Genomic DNA, 13,889 nt, shown 5'->3' with positions numbered 1-13,889 from the left:
ACTGCTTTACCACCTGGACACATGGGTTGGCTGCATGCAAGTGTGCATGCTTCCACACGTGTGCACATACATTTAGGCAGGTGTTGGAACAGAGGCAAGCACCCCTTTTTTTCCGTGGTATTTGTCGCTTATGCTAATCTCTTTGTTTTTAAGTAGTCATCTACTATATTTCTCTTACCTGTGGTGTTTTTTTTTTTAAATGCTTGTTGCCTGCAACTGCTCTTTGTAGAATCCTGTCCAGGTGATCACCTCTCCCCTTCCTTTTCCTCATGCTTTTTTTTCCTGTGTGCCCAAGTCAGTCCTGCTGAAAGGCTCCCTTAGCATCCCCACTCCTTCTGGACTCTGCCCCTTCTCCTGGTGCATTTACTAACTGCTTACCTAGTGAAGTTGTGGTTTCACCTACTACTTCTGTGATTTAGCTGCTCTTCTCTTTCCTGTCTCACTAAGTTGATACAGTTGCAGGTGATTTGCAGGCAAGACCCCCTGTTATAACTCATTGCATGCTTGATCTACATCTGGGCCCCTTTTTTTACTCCACTTGTCTTTAATGACTCCCTTATCCACAGGCCCTGCCGCCTGGTGCACTTCAACCTTTACCAAAGAGGCCAGCACTTGAAAAAAACAATGGTGCCACCACAGTCTTTAACCCAAGCGTTTTCCACTACCAACAGGCTCTAGCCAACATGCAGTTGCAACAGCCTGCATTCATCCCTACAGGTAAGTGTCTCCTTGCTTTCCCCAGCATCGTAGTTGTCTTTTTTTATGACCTAGGCATTGAGCCAATGAGCAGATTTGTAAGAGTCCTTAGCAAAAGAGTATCAGTGTGTAGTTTCCTGTTAAAAATGGATGAAAAGTTAATTTTTGTTATTTGACTTTTTTTTTTTCCTTCACCTACTACAATTCAAAGCTTTTCACTTGTAAAGATCCCTTCTTAGCCTTTTTTGTTTGGTTTTGGGTTTTTTTAAGTGGTCGAACTAAGAAAAATGTCTGCATGTTTCTTGAATTCATACTTTCTGTTTCTTTTCCTTATGGTTCAACTGCTTAATCCCAAATTAATTCTTTGACTCTTGTGTACCCCTCTCATGGACTCATGTTAAAATGTCTTGTGGACCTCTATGCCTGCTCACTTGAAGCTGCAGGTGACTTTCTGAGCTTCTGTCTCAGTGAGCTACTTACTCCAGCAGCCATGATGTTTATAGAGGGAATAGTTTGTCTTCAGTAAATACAAATTACATAATCTTCTTTAAAGGCATATATATTCCTCTTACTTGTCTTTTGACCAGTATGATAGCCTAAGCTTTTTAAAAGCAATTTAGCTCCTAGCTTTTATTGTACCTTTAAGGTCTCAGAGTAAAATTGAAAGATGCAGTTCGTATAGGACTGGAAATATTGACGTGGCAGATGTGGCTGCTGACTAGCCAATTAACCTCTATTCACTGCAGCCAAATGAAAAACAAAACCTGCTTAGAGTAGTAAGTATTATAAGTGGCTGAATTAGGAATATTCCAGAGTTGACAGCTTGTTTTTTAGTCTCATTATTATCCCTGCAAAGCATAATAAGAAAATGAATGCCCAGTGTTTTTAATGTTTAATGCTGTATTCACTTGCCAGATATTTACAAAAATATACAAAGTGTTTCTCTGGGCTGGCACCTCAAGGTGAACACACAGTGGACCTGGACCTTGGCCTTGCTGTTCCTTGGGGTCAGGGGGAAAGCTTTAGAGACAGACCTGTACTGAGACCAAACTGTCTCGGGTGTGAGCATGGATCTAGAGAGCTGGGACCTAAACCGTGTGCTTGGGTGGCCTTTATGAGAGCACTTGGAGACACTCAGAACTCAGCAGCTGCCAAGATGTTCTTACAAGGAAGCGGAGTCTTATGGAGGGAGAGACTCGAGTAAGAACATCCCACCTTGTGCTCTGCAAAGTGCTTTGGAGAGGATGGGCTGAGCTGACCTTACCATAACTCTGTTAGGTGCCAAGCGAAATACTTCTTCAGGAAATGCTGACACCTTTGAGAATGCCAGGTTCCCCAGCTGGCTACACGCTCCTCTTCCTTGAGGTCACAGTTGCCAAAGTTGACATAAGGACATGCATTTCTGCTGTGAGCACCGTAATTTAGCTTTTACCCAGCACTCTCACTGTGCTGTTGTGCCCTGTCTCATGGCAATGCAATTACGTGCGGGCCTGATGCATAACAGGTCTATTTGCTGGCACCTGCTCTCGTCTGAGGACATTAATGCTGGGCAGAGCAGCAAATTTCCAGTCAGAGGACGGATCTCTGATGAATTTACATTACGCATCCCCATTCTCCCTTATGCATCAGACTGCAGATCTGGTCTCAGCCTTTGCAGCACTCTGGAAAGCAAAGCAGAGAAGTGGAAAGTAGCAGCTGACACCATGGGGAGGGGGAACAAGATGTTGCTTTTCTTAGTTTCTCCTGTTCAGTCATTGAGAGATCAGCATCATAGGTTTCTAAGGGGGAGAAAGTCAGGGTGTCTGTCAAAATGGCATCATCACTACGGTTGTTTCAAGTCTAGAAGAAACCTGCCTCTTTCAGCTTAAACTAGAGACTTTGACTCCTGGCCCCTGCTTGCAGCAGGAGTAAATTGCTTTTGGAAAGTCAGTTTTAACATGAGTGTGACATTTCTCTAATGGCAGTTTGTTTTCTGCTGACATGATCAGAAAGAAATCAACATACCCGATACCAAAAAAACCCCACACAACGCTGATTTCTAGGATAGATCATATAATTTAATACCAGGGTGGGAGAAGAAATATATTCTCTACTACCCAAGAATTCAAGAATTAATTTGGTTTGCTATGATCTCTTAAAACTGAGTTTAAACTAGTTACGTACCAATATGCAGAATCTGTTTGCATGTGCTTAAATACTGAATGCTGCAAAGAGAATACCTGCTTTTTAGTTAAAGTGATTTTTCTAACACTGAAGCTTCACTAATGAAATATCCCTTTTGTTCATCTTTCCACGCTTCAATGCATGGTGTGCAGGGTCAGTTCTGTGCATGACACCCACTGCAAGCGTTGGTAGGTTTTTCTACACAAACTTCTTAACTTTTCCTAATCTGAAAGAGACAGCAAGTTAGTATGCATCAGTGAGAACCTGGGTGGCTGAGTGGTGTGACTGTCTATCCGCTGTCTTCTTTGAGGCTTAAATGGTTGTATCCCTTTTAATTTCTGTGCAGTGCAGTGTTTCGTGTGACTAATAAGAGAATCCAAGGTGATGTGTTCCCACCCCTATTTAGTTCCGCTGCAGAGACAAAAATTTGTCACTTAAATGTCTTTACAACCCGTTTAAGTCATGCAACAAAAGGAAATAGTAATGGGAGGATCCTGTTGGTTTATTTTTTTGCATTGGGCATCAGGTGGATTAGAGTTTGGATTTTTGGTTGTCCTTCTGAGGACATTTTAGGAGACTGGTTTAATAAAGACGCTAAGGAGGAACACGTCTGGGGTCAGCCCCTCTGTTAGAGCAGGGAGCTGCTTGTACAGCGAGAGAAGCAGGGCTTAGACCACGGACTGGCTGAAGACTCATTCTCTTTAGCGAAGTGTCAGCTATGCAGGTACAAGGGACCCTAAGCAGGTACCGCTGCTGGTGCACATGGGATGCAGTGAGGCGGCAGGGCTGAGTACAGGCTCATTGCTGCTGCAAGGATCCAGTATGTCCAGGCTCAGTATCTGGGTCTTACTGGGAACCTATGCAGGTCTTTGAGGGACCTTCCCCTGTGTCTGCAGTTGCTGGGCACAGCAGGGTGGGTGAAAGCTGAGCTTTCATCCTCCAACCAAGGTTATACAAGACTACCAGCATCTAGGTGTGTGCCTGCTTCAGCCAGAGGAGACAGATGGGAGCAGGAGCCTGGGAGAGGGTGCAAGGCTTTAGGGGAGCAGGTCTGAAAGCTTTGGCAGGAATGGCTAAGCACTCTGCTCTCGAACCTCCCCATCCCTTTAGCGCAGGGAGGACACACCGCTTGCATGACGGGGAGCTGAGCCCTTCAAACACACCTCTGCCTGTAGGAAACTCTGACCTACGTGCTCCAGTGTCCCATGGCTGAGGCGTGCCCAGCCTGAAGGCACGGGCGCTCCCCGCCACGGCCGTGGCTGCTGGGGTGGAGGGGAAGGCAAGTCTGCATCCCTGCGCATGTTTGTGGGGATGGCCGGGCGTTCCAGCAGGGTCCCCAGCCCCGCACCCCACCCTCCCCACCCTGGGTTTGGGGGATACCCGTGTGCGCCCTGGAGCATCCCCTCCAGCACCGTGCTCTGCGGGATGCACAGCTTCAGGAGGCTGCTGAGCTCCCTGCTGCCGTGTTGTCCTTTCGGATGCTCTTTTTGCAAATTGTAGTTGTTCAGATGCATTCGTGTATTTTTCCCTCTCAGCCCTCTCCCCTCTCCATCCCTCCCCACCCCGCAAGAAGGGAGTTTTGCCAAATCCACTAGAATTAGGGTGGAAAGGAAGCACGCTGAATTTGTACGGAGAGAGCTCGGGCTGCCAGTTGCTCGTTTGCTGTGCCTCCAGCTCTTTCCCATGCCGAAACATCGTCCCTGATAGAGAGAGGCAAGAAAACCTGGTGAAAGGGCTGCGGCAGCCGCTGCAAAGTGCATCATGTACCTCTGGTTGCTGGCGGGGATGGGGTGGGGAGGGAAGGGGACAAGCTTTCCCAGGCGGGTGGGAGGGTGCGCTTGCCAAAATGTCCCCACCCAAAGGAACGTGCACTGGCTGTGTCTAACTCCCCACGGGTGCGAGCTGACGTGGGCTTTTGCTAGCACACCCACCCTCTCCCCCCTTTGGAAATTTGGCCCTCGGAGTCTAATACATCATTGTTCTGCTTATAAATGTACTAAGTGTTGAGAATGTTTTGGTTTTTTCCTTAATTATAATTGTAATTGGCTTTTCCCCTTCTCTCTTGTTTATTTTTTTTCCCAACGCTGTCTTGCTTTGCACTGTGATTGCATGCTGCGCCCCGATGTGTCCTTCATGACGATGTCACATGGCTTGTTGCTGTGATTCCTGCCACGCCCCCAAATCCACCACATGTTGCCATGGTTACATTTAAAAAAAAACAAAACAAAACAAAACAAAACAATATATACGCTCCACCCTCCCGTATGTCGCTTCCATGGTTCCCTTCCGAAAGTGCCCATGATGCACGGTGCTACGCCCACCACTGTGTCTGCAGCAACAACTCCTGCCACCAGCGTCCCCTTCGCTGCAACAGCTACCGCCAATCAGGTTTGGCCCTTTCAATGGCTTTCTTTCACGTGTTCAGATCTCGAGGACCGGGCGAGGGCCGGATCCTGCGCGGGGCCGAGCGCCTTCCTGACCCGCTCGGCTCGGCGCAGGCTCGGGCACACAGAGGCAGCGTGTGTGTGTGTGTGTGCGTGTGTGTGCGTGTGTGTGTCCGGGGATCGGTGAGAGGGCACCGGCCGGTCCTGCCATGTGCGGGGTGGGCAGCGAGCCCGGCTGGAGCGTAGGGATGGGTGATTGGCAGGGGTGCAGGTGCTTCTCCAAAAACAACACCCGCCCCGGGTCCCAAAAAATGGGATGTGAAAGTCCTGACCGTACTGTCGCGCAAGACCTGCAACACTTCTGCTTTCAGTCTCAAGCAGAAATACCACCCCGAGCATCCTTCCCCGTGGTATTTTGGCATGTTCTCTCCTGGCTGGAAAGTGGAAGTGGAAACACAGAGTGACCTCCCCCCACCGCAAGATTGGACTCTTAAAAACTACTAAAAAAACCCCAGACAACCAAAAACCAAAAAATCGGGGGCGAGGCTATCAAGTGTGAAGCTTATTTATACCAGTAGCATGTCACCCATCCCTACAGAAATGACTCTGGATGTGCAGTACGTGCCGTTGTAGCACTGCCATAAGTGTACAGGATTTCATGCATGTCTGCCGAGCCATAATTCTCTCCAAAACTTTCCTCTGAAGATACTGAGTTGTGATGGCTGCTTCCGCACCAGTCCTGAACTGTATATGCACAAACTGTCCTAGTGATGCTTCCTGATAATTTGGTGTGCCACAACTTTTCCCAGTTAGACCAGAGACATTTCAAACACTTTATTTTTCCCCCCAGTACTAATCTTAGAATTTTGATTTGTCATGCTCTCAGGTTTAGAGCTATTGCAAAGAAAACAGGGTGTCACTTTGTTCTGTAGGAGGCTGTTAGCCATGCCGAAGGTCAGTAATATCTCAGGGGGCATTCTCTAGTCTTTTGCTAGTGCAAGGTCACAAGGCTTTCAGTAGAAGTTTTGCCTGCATAAGTCCTAGGCAGTGTTTTACTGCTTGCTATAGGGATTGCTAGTCTTTTTCTGTGCTTTGTTGTTATTTTCAGGTAGAGCAGGTCTTATTCATACTTGTATTGGTTATGAGAAGAAAACAGAAATTCCTGTGCAGCGTTGCTCTGTGGCTGTATGAGTCCTGTTTTAGCCAGATAGTTTCAGGGCATTTCTGTCTTACTTGTAGTCTATGGAGTTAAAACGCCAGTAGAATCACCATGTACTCCACAAGGCATCGGTAGTGATGCAGCTACATTGTATTTAACGTGTGGCAAAATATAGACATCTTGGGAATGGATCCTGTTTTGTAAGACACTGATGTACTTACTAACCTGATACTGAAGACAGAATGAGCTGCCCGATCTCAAGACAATGTTTTAATGTGTTGTGTTCTTTGTTTTTTTTGCTGTAGATATCCCAGTTATCAGTAGATGAACTGAGTAGCAGCATGTTTGTTTCACAGATGTAGAAGTTCCCAGTAGAACAGTAAGTTCCTTTTCGGTATTTCTCTTTACGGTGGATTGCTTTGTACAAGGGCACTGCATCCCCCAAAGGGGGGGCTGGCTCAGGCAGAGGGACCGAGCCTGCAGGACCCCAGTGGCTTCACACTCTGCCAACTCCACAGAAATTCAGCAGTTGCTGCACAGATACAGACCAGCCCTGTGGTTTATAACAAGCAATGTTTCCTTGTGTCTAAAATACCTGTTTTACGGTGTTTGCAGCCTCCCTTCTTGCATCCCTCTGAGTCTGATGGCTGTGTTTACAGGTTACTCTTGCTCTGCACGGCTCCCAGCTGCCTGCAGGTGCCTCAGGGATTTGCGCTATTGACGGTAAAGACTGCTCTGATAATGAGTCAGCTGAAAAGGTGTAACTTCTCTTTTGCTGTTAGTGGCATATTTCCTTTCCTGGGGTAAGCAGGATTGGTCATCATCAGCTGCTGTGCATCTGCAAGGCTGACTTGGTCTGAGCAAAGATCTGCTGTTCAGCTGCAGTGGGGGCCTGGCTCGTGGTGGGTTTCTTCAGAGGTCCTTGTATGTGTTTTAAGACCAGGATGAATGCCACAAGCAACATATCCTTCACTCTACCTGCAGATCCTGGCTTCCCTAGGCTGCTACGTTTCTCTGAGTGGGGATGATGGAGGAGTTTGTCCTTTTCGTTGACTTACAGAGTATTATTTTACAGCCGTACCAGCAGCGTCATTTTTCCATTGCTTTTCTTTGTGAGTGTTAGCTGATGTTCATGAGAGAAAACCCCTTGGGGGTTTCAGTTCCATCACTTGTGGTTTTTTACCCCAAGAGAGTAAAGAGCAGTTTTGCCAATTCAATAAGAGATCACCAAATTTTCCCAATGCAGGCCATTTAGTATACACAAGACACGCAGCCCATTTCTTCCTTGGGTCATGTATTACAGGCAGGTACTTAAATGCTGGAAATTAATTTGGCAAGCAACTCTAATGATATCTTTAGCAATTGATAAAAGTTACTCTGACCTTAATGAAGCACCACATGTATAAATGACCCACTAACTGTGGCTGTGGACCCCTGTTCATGTAGGGGTGAGCACCAAGCTATCCCCGTTAGTGAAAAAGTTCTGTGTTAGAGGGTGTAATGCTCTCCCAAGTAGACAGTCAGACGTGACACCTGACATGTTAACCCATTTCCATAACACATGCAAAACAGCCTGTTCCACCCGATAAGGAGATCATTTGCATTGGAACAGTCTCATTCTTGAACTCTTTGAGAGCATTTATTTCAGGAAACTTCTTTTTCTCTGAATTCTTTTTGCTTTCACGTGTGTGTGTGTGTGCTTAAACTTGCACTGTCAATAGTTTGTGATGGGATACATTTCTTTAGTAAATAGGGAGCACAGCACAGTCCATCAAACAAAGCATCGGTTGTGCTCTTAAGGACCGTGAAAAACCTTTGCTTGAAAGACGTAGGGTCAGCATATTGAATTTGATGGGATTTCTTGGGGATCAGGCGACTGGGCGTGGAGAGGGTCTGGGTCAGACAAGGAGCCTGTTCTTCATGAGGGCAGTGTGAGCACGTGTGTGAGCCACCGCTGTGCTGAAAGCACTTGTCCTCTTAACACCTCGCAGACATAAACCTCCCTCAGAGGCTGGTAGAAAAGGGCTATGTCCCCCAGCATCCCCAGTGCTCATAGACCCACCAGCAGCCATTTTCACACAACAGTATGTCTGTTTTGATCCCATTCCTGGGTTATTACCCCTCTGTGTCTGTGCATAAACTAAAGGTGAGCAAATCTCTCGAGGACACATTGTTTCATGCTACCACCTGAGCATGTGAAATTGTGCATGTTCTCAAGTGTTTTGTCAGACAAAGACCTTGGTTGACACTCTGCAGTGCCGAGGGGCAATTCCCAAAGCTGCCCTGAGTGGGAGTTGGGTAATTTAAACACTTGCAGTTCTGGCAGATGTTTTCCTCCATGGTTGATGAGGTCCTGGTAGCCAGGCTGGCTAGCCTAGCTCTGCAGAAAACCAGTGTTGGGTCCTTCAGGGGAGGGTTTTCATGAGTACATCCCAAGAGGGGCAGTTTACTCCCAGAAGTGGGTCCCCTGAGCACAAGGTTTCTGTGACTGTGTTTTGTCTCTGGGCCCGATTCACCTTTGGCTCATGGCTCCTTGGGATCAGATTTTAATGTGACGTTCTGAAGGAGACTGGAGCTAACAGGGGTCAGGGATTCCTTTGGCCCTCTGCTTATTTCACTCTCTACCTCCTGTCCTGTCCAAAAATAAGACTATTATTCGCCCACCTCCATCTTTCACTGATTGTCTTGTCAGTGTGTGTGAAGTGCACTGGAAATGGAAAGCCCTAAGTGCAGATTAAAGCGGATGCCAAGTGTGTTATTAGCAATTTCACCCAACATCAGGAAATTAAGGGAATGTTTTCTCTCTGCGACATACTAACAGCAATCTCTTGGGCAATGCAGTGAGGATGCAAATGTACCTTATTAGAATAACTTTTATTAAAATATAGACATGTTTCTCTCTTAACTTCTCACTCTTTCTTTGTTGTTGTTTTGTCTTTCCCCTGCAGCAGATCATGTTGAAATTCTGAACAGTAAAATTATGGAGCACCAGGACTTCTTGGTGGGAAGCTGCGCATGGCCTTTCTGTATATACCCCCTTTTCCCTCTATCGTTCTCTACCACCTCTACAGTAAGCCTGTTGCAGCCTACATGTTAACCAAAAACTGATCAATGGGAATGTCAAAAAAAAAAAAAAAAAAGCACTATAGAAACAATTAACAAACAGCGCTCTGTTATATGAGATATACAAGTAGGAAATTATAATAGACTTTTATAACACATTACTTTAACACACTTAATCATTTTATGACTACCATCCTGATAAGTGCATCTGCACAGCGGACTGTTGGTTTACTGTATACTATCGATGGATAAATGTTTGTCTTGTTTTTGAAGTGTTATCTTACTGTTTTGTTTACATCATAGTCTATTGATTTGTTTTAAAGTGTACATCATTATCAAGTATACTCAATACCATTTTTTCATTATTGTTATGTCTTAAGTTTTCATATACTGTAGGTTTTATGGGGTTTTGTTTGTTTTTTACTAAAAATGTTATTGTGGGAAACAGGAATTATGTGCTTGAAAAACACGACACAGGAATGTTCTGCCCTTTGCTGGATTTTACTGTTAATGTCAGCTGAAGTTGCTTGTGTTAAATGCTCCTTTTATCATGTAAAATTTGCCTTCAGATAGAGTCTCCAAATTTTTAGTACATGTAATATGAAAGGACGGCTGTAATTTTAGTCCAGTTCAGGGTATTTCTTTCAATACAATGAGCTGATTCTGGAAACTTTTGGAAAAAAACCCACAAAAGCCCAGGTTCAGTAAGAGGACAGGAATGATTTGCTCAGACGATGGTAAGCATCAAGGGATTTCTGCAGTTCTGTGTCCATTGAAGTGCATTCTCAGCTGCAAACGGCGCACAATCTCTCTTGCTGTTCTCATGGTGCAGTCAAAAAAAAAGGTGGTGAAGTGAGACAGCTTCAGTTGGGCAAAGACTCATTGCATTGGAGAGGAGCAAATGCCAACCATTAGCTGTAGTGGGCCCATCGCCATGGCTTAGCCCAAGCTGGGTAAAGTGTGCCCAGGGGCTTGTCTCAACTAAACATGCTGAAACATTTTGGCCTGAAATCTTACGTGGCTCTTCTTGAAATTTTGTCAGCATGCACTGATTATTTAATCACCATTTTCCATAAGTGGGTGATTTTTTTCCCCATGATCTCTGGCCCTTAAAGCAAACACATCGGTAACAAAGCAGAAGAAAGCTTAGCACAAGCTTTCTACTGTAGATAAACATTCATCTTAATGGAGCTCCTGTAACTTAGTGGATTTATTTTGGCACCTTCTACTTGATCAAGAGCAATGTTTGCCGCACAACAAGGGCTAGTTCTCAATACCTCCTTTTCATACGCACGAATAAAACAATTTTCAGCCCGTGCACCCTGGACAGCCCCGCCTGTCGTTACGCTGCGTTGCTGAACAATCTGGCTGCAGAATGCCATTTTGGTTGAGGATACAGCCAAATTCATCCCTGTCATAGCTCTACAGTATCATTGGCATTATGGAAGAGATGGATTTGCTGCTGTAAATTCACGCACTCCATACAATGAGAAAAGAATTGTTACTGAAATGGAGCAAGAGGCCAGCTCCCAGTGTTTGGAGGGCTGCCCCCCCCCCCAAGCTCACAGTGGTCCTGTAGGGTGCCAGATTCTAACAGCCAGGTTTCTTTTCTTTTCTGAGTTCCTTGGCATTGGTTAGAGACTTTCTTTGCCCCCTCTCCTCCAGTGTGAGTGCAGATAGTTTGCTAGATGTGTATCTCCACAGACCACAAGTGACAGAGGGGCGTTTGGGGCACAACCAGTGCATCACAGAATAGGGTCTATCTGCCTGTGGAGACTCATTCATAGCAAGAACCTTTGAAGAGCCCAGCTCACAAAGGCCTTGTGCCAGAAGGAATCTCTTAATTCACCTCAGCAAGCTTTGAACCAAATCCTGAGATGGGAGGAAAAACACACACACACCCCCTCCAAGACCCTCCTTTATGAACCCCGTGGTTTGACAGTTGCTTGTGTCCATAGATGTTCCCCAGCCATCAGCGTTCACAAGCAGCAGCGTTGCCTGAAATCAGTGACTCTCATTTATATTGGTGACCGCATACCTGTTCTTTTCACCACTGAGTTTCTGTTTCCCAAAACCATAACATTGTTAGTGGAAAAAGTGGATTTGAGTACTTCCTGTTTGAAATTATTTGTGTATCAAAAATGGGTTTTGCACAACCTGTGCCAGTGCCTCAACAAAGAACAGAGCTGATCTTCTTAAGCCAGAAAGGATGCATTCAAGCTTGTATGGCTTTATGAGTTCAAGGAGGTTGGAATTTTTTCAGTGCTAAATGGATTTTTGTATATCTTGACACTTTGATGTAACCTCCTATTTTATTTATCGACTTAAACATCTGGCATAGATGTGCATAGAATGTAAACCTAGAATACAGCTGTTTTCATGTCACATTTAAAGCACTGAAAAAAAAAAAAAGCATTTAAGGATTATTTTTTATTAAAGAGGTCCAATGAGGGATGTTCAGGGTAGTTATATTAGGTGCCACAACAGTTTTTATATTGCTGGCAAATTTAGAGTTAATTTGTAAATGAGTTTAAGGAAAGAAAAGCTTGAAGCACTAAACTTCACCAAATTCAAAACAATCTCGGCAAAAATGCCATTTTGAGGTAGCACTATTTAAACTAGTTGTGCAATGACTTGCTCTAATTTTCTTTGTTCAAGAAAGAAAAGAAAAAAAAAAAACCAGTCGCCAGACTATAAATTTCCTAAATAGACTATTACAAAGTCACCGAGCTAGTTAGTGACTCTAAACAAATGTCATAAAAGCATGAATATCATCCTTTATTTGACAAGAGATGTATGTAAGTTTGTTTAAATCGATATAATTTTAGTGACATTTTTATAAGCTTCCCACTTTCCATGAACCTATATTTTTTATTTATCCAAAGTTATTTCTCTTTGTCCATTTCTCTCAGCCTTATGCAAACAATATGCAAGAAATGCTGAAACTTGGATAAAACGGGTCATGCAGAGGGAAAATGAAAGCTGAGATTGATCATTTTCACGAAAAAAGGTTGTTAGTAGTTTCAATAAAAAGTACTACTACTAAACTGTAACATAAGCAGACAATAAAAGAGGGATTTAAAATAAAATGGATTCATAAAACTATTAAGATTATTTTTGTTAAATACAGTGTTTTTAGTAATTTGGAACATGATTTCACAATCAGCCGTGTTATTTAGTTGGAAATTTCTAGCTGATGATTTTTGACTGTGTATTTTTGCATCGCGATGTTCTAGAAACCGTTACCTCCCTGGCCAGCCCGCGCCGGCCCCTTTCCCGAGCACTCCAAAGCGCTTTCCCTCTCTGCCATCCATCCCTCCATCCGGGCCGTCTCGCACCATGCTCGGAGCGTTCCCCAACGGCGGCACCTCCGGGCCGGCCGCCACCCCACAGTATTTTCACTTCAAAAACACCACAGCCTGTATTTACAACGTAGTGACCGGTCTTGCTTTCATTTCACATTCATTCACACAGTGGGAATTCAGAATTAACCCGTTTCAGTACTGTAGCTCTGCCTGCAATTTTCTTTTCTCCAGAAATTGAGCACTCGCGCAATTACGTTATGATCAGGGCTAAATAATTAAGCATATAACTATTTTAATACTAATTTATATTAGCAAAAACTGTACATAAGAAAAAAATATTGTGGAATGACCCTGTAACAGTGTTGAAGATACAAATATGCTGCAGTTAAACTGATTCAGTTAGTGTACGAATGTGTGAGACACACCTTTTTTGCACTTATGTACATAGTCCACGAAAGAAATCCTTGGAACTTATTTTGAATATAAAAAGTCTGTAATAATACAGGAAAAGTTTGTAAAAGAGATAGGTATTACTAAGGCTTTGAAAAGGAGGAGTTTTTTGCTATAAAACTTATCTGAAAGCATGATGTTGCTTTGCTGTTGTAAAAGCTTTGTAGTTTGCCATAGCTTATTATACAGCAGACTGATAACAGGTCAGCTCCAACCTGCAGCACAGAGAAATGGGAAACAGTGCTTAATTAATTAGTAAGGTCACTAGCAAAGATTTGAATTACTTTCTTTTTTAATCGGCCTAGATTTTCAGACACACCCTAGATCATGTCTCTGATAGGTTGTGTTCTCAGTGAATCCTATTAGGACTGATAGGTCCGTGGCAGCAGACACACATTTTTCCTAGCACCTAATCCTATTTCCAGCGGGAAGTGTTTATCTGTTAGAGGTGACTGTCATTGCAACGAGTGTTTTAAATCCCAGAGGGAATTTGAAATGTCGCAACTTACTGATTTTTATTGTCAGGGTTGGTTTGGGTTTTTTTTCCCACCCTTTTGAGGCAAGATAACAAAATGGAAGGGACTGGTGAGCGGTGGATGGATGGCGGTGGTTTTGGTTTGTCTTGGGCTGGTTTCCTCTTGCAGTAGACAGCCGTGGTGTTCGTTCAGG

The 13,889-nt window shown here is 44.4% G+C and overlaps 1 protein-coding gene across 11 annotated transcripts in view; it reads left to right on the top strand.

The window, feature by feature from the left end:
- Positions 1 to 12,174, top strand: part of MBNL3 (muscleblind like splicing regulator 3) — an 89,308-nt gene extending 77,134 nt beyond the window's left edge. For 3 of the 11 annotated variants that reach the window (XM_026848671.1, XM_026848667.1, XM_026848665.1), the window contains 5 exons: positions 567 to 717; positions 3,012 to 3,047; positions 5,153 to 5,247; positions 6,708 to 6,781; positions 9,351 to 12,174. In XM_026848671.1, coding sequence (XP_026704472.1) covers positions 567 to 717; positions 3,012 to 3,047; positions 5,153 to 5,247; positions 6,708 to 6,764 — 339 coding nt within the window. In that variant the 3' untranslated portion in view covers positions 6,765 to 6,781; positions 9,351 to 12,174. The remainder of the gene's footprint in view (positions 1 to 566; positions 718 to 3,011; positions 3,048 to 5,152; positions 5,248 to 6,707; positions 6,782 to 9,350) is intronic. The other 8 variants (XM_026848672.1, XM_026848670.1, XR_003398427.1 and 5 more) reach the window with 6 other exon arrangements.
- The last annotated feature ends 1,715 nt before the right edge of the window (positions 12,175 to 13,889 follow it).

This window comes from Athene cunicularia, assembly GCF_003259725.1.
Source record: "Athene cunicularia isolate RWA chromosome 4 unlocalized genomic scaffold, athCun1 chr4_part3, whole genome shotgun sequence".
Taxonomy (NCBI): Eukaryota; Metazoa; Chordata; class Aves; order Strigiformes; family Strigidae; genus Athene; species Athene cunicularia.
This window is presented reverse-complemented; position numbering and strand designations above follow the sequence as displayed.